Source organism: Cyprinodon variegatus, unplaced genomic scaffold (genome assembly GCF_000732505.1).
Source record: "Cyprinodon variegatus isolate N-32 unplaced genomic scaffold, C_variegatus-1.0 Scaffold274, whole genome shotgun sequence".
In the NCBI taxonomy this organism is placed as follows: Eukaryota; Metazoa; Chordata; class Actinopteri; order Cyprinodontiformes; family Cyprinodontidae; genus Cyprinodon; species Cyprinodon variegatus.
This window is the reverse complement of record NW_015150727.1, coordinates 108,978-110,968: the sequence shown is the minus strand read 5'-3', so window position 1 is coordinate 110,968 and position 1,991 is coordinate 108,978. Positions and strand designations below refer to the sequence as shown.

General features: G+C 42.4%; 1 protein-coding gene across 1 annotated transcript in view; it reads left to right on the top strand.

Annotated features, from left to right (window-relative positions):
* Positions 1 to 1,878, top strand: part of LOC107089960 (mitochondrial fission factor homolog A-like) — an 11,848-nt gene extending 9,970 nt beyond the window's left edge. Inside the window, exons 6-7 of the mRNA XM_015383053.1 lie at positions 749 to 824; positions 930 to 1,878. Of these exons, the coding sequence (XP_015238539.1) occupies positions 749 to 824; positions 930 to 1,061 (208 nt within the window). The 3' untranslated portion in view covers positions 1,062 to 1,878. The remainder of the gene's footprint in view (positions 1 to 748; positions 825 to 929) is intronic.
* Positions 1,879 to 1,991: the final 113 nt, after the last annotated feature.

Here is a 1,991-nt window from a genome sequence, read left to right as displayed (position 1 = left end):
AAATTCCAGACCGACGTTGCAGAAGCAGACCAGCTAAACTGGTTCACGACCAGACCCAACCGACATCTGATGTGTGCGGCTGCAGAAGTATAATCTGGCCTTAAAACTGCCAGAAAAATCTATAGTCACTTACCAAACAGAACGAGAGAAAACACGAAAATCAAAAATCCCAATTTAAAAAATTGGGACAAGCCCCCAATTCATGTTACGACCCATCTAGGGGTAGCCAGATCATAACATGAAGAACTCTTCAGGTCTCAAGCAGCCAACACACACAAAGTAGAACATTTTATGAAGTTATTTATTTAAGAGGGAAGTATTTTTGATTGAGAAATTTCAGGTTGACCATTTGACTTCAGAGAGAGCTAATGCCAAAAACAACAAAGGAGACTGTCTAAATATTAATCAACCTAATTGAAATTGATAAAGCAAATAACAAAAAACATAACTGTCAATCATTCTGGTGATATGTTTACGTAAGGCCTTCTTCCGAGCTTGTTCCGTTAGCTAGCTTTTTCTGCGCACTTTCAGGCGTAAATCTGTGGTGAGCTACGGTTTCAGAATTGAAGCTCACCTTTCTCACCGCCGTTCTTTGAAAATGGCCGAAGGTCGGAAGAGAAAAAGTGTCTACGAAGAGGATGAGAAGAAAACAAAAGGCCTCAGAAGAGGCAGATATATCCCAGAATGCTTTGCGTGGAGACCTCTCCTCATGACATGACTTTAACCAAAGATGTTCTGGTTCCAACAGAACTCACCTGGACCTGGCTCTGGATATGAACCCCGAAGAATCCGGATTAGTCGACGCTTCGTCATTGAGACGCCAGGCGAGTCTGGGTTTCTGTTTATGATTCTATCGACCCGTTCTGAAACCAGGACCGGTTTTGGTTCTGTTGGTGAACGGTCCGCCTCTTGTTCTTGTGTTCGTGCAGATCGTAAAGCTGAACAGGCGTCTGCAGCTGCTGGAGGAGGAGAACAAGGAGCGCTCCAAGCGGGAGGTGATGCTGTATTCGGCCACGGTGGCGTTCTGGCTCATCAACACCTGGATCTGGTTACGTCGCTAAAGCAGGACGTCTCCAAAGAACAAACCAACCTGGAAACCCAAATAAATCCTGACTGGCTCGGCGCGGGTCTCCTCTGACATTCCACATGGATCAAAGGAAACGTTATTTCTGTTTACAGATTTTTAATCTCTGGATGACTAAAAGCTGACCTGATGTTAGTCGCCACGGCACCCAGGAAGTGCCGCCGTATGGAGGCTTGTCCTGCCTAGTTCAGAGCGCCGTCCCACTCTGCTTGCATGTAAAACTTCCTCATCTTCTCTGATCTTCTTCTCTCCATTAAATCTTTGTTTCTGCTCTCAGATTTAAAGCTTCTTTTACTTTTCCTTACATGCAACCTTTAAGAAATTTGCTCACAAGCCTGTTTTCCCACACTTCTTTTTTGCTTTCACCGATTGGAATCATATCGTTGCCTAGCAACCGTTTCAGCCAATAGAACGACTGCAAGGAAAACTTGCTCCTAAACTTTCCTTCCGTTTGCTCTCCCTCTGATTGGAGGGTGTCATCGCCTAGCAACCATTCCAGCCAATAGAAACACAGCCATGGGGTGCACGTTTCTCTCTATGGTGCCTATATTACTACTGGAAAAAGGGAAATTGACTAAAATAATGAAATAATTCATATTTACTATATAATATTCTGCAAGTATTTTGATAATGATGGTCGGTAAAGTTACTGAAGATCTAGTGGTATTGTGGTCAGGCTATTGATTTTTATTTATTACAAGAATAAAGTGATAACATTATGAGAATAATGTAACATTATAAAGTCATGAAATACTAAAAGTCGTAACATCATCAGAATGCAATCCTAATATTACGAGAATAAAGTTGAAAAATACAAAAATCTATTAATCATATTTTATGCAGGGGCAGATTTACCAGGCAGTTCCCTAGGGCCCCAAGTTCCTGGGGGCCCCATAAAACTCTGTTT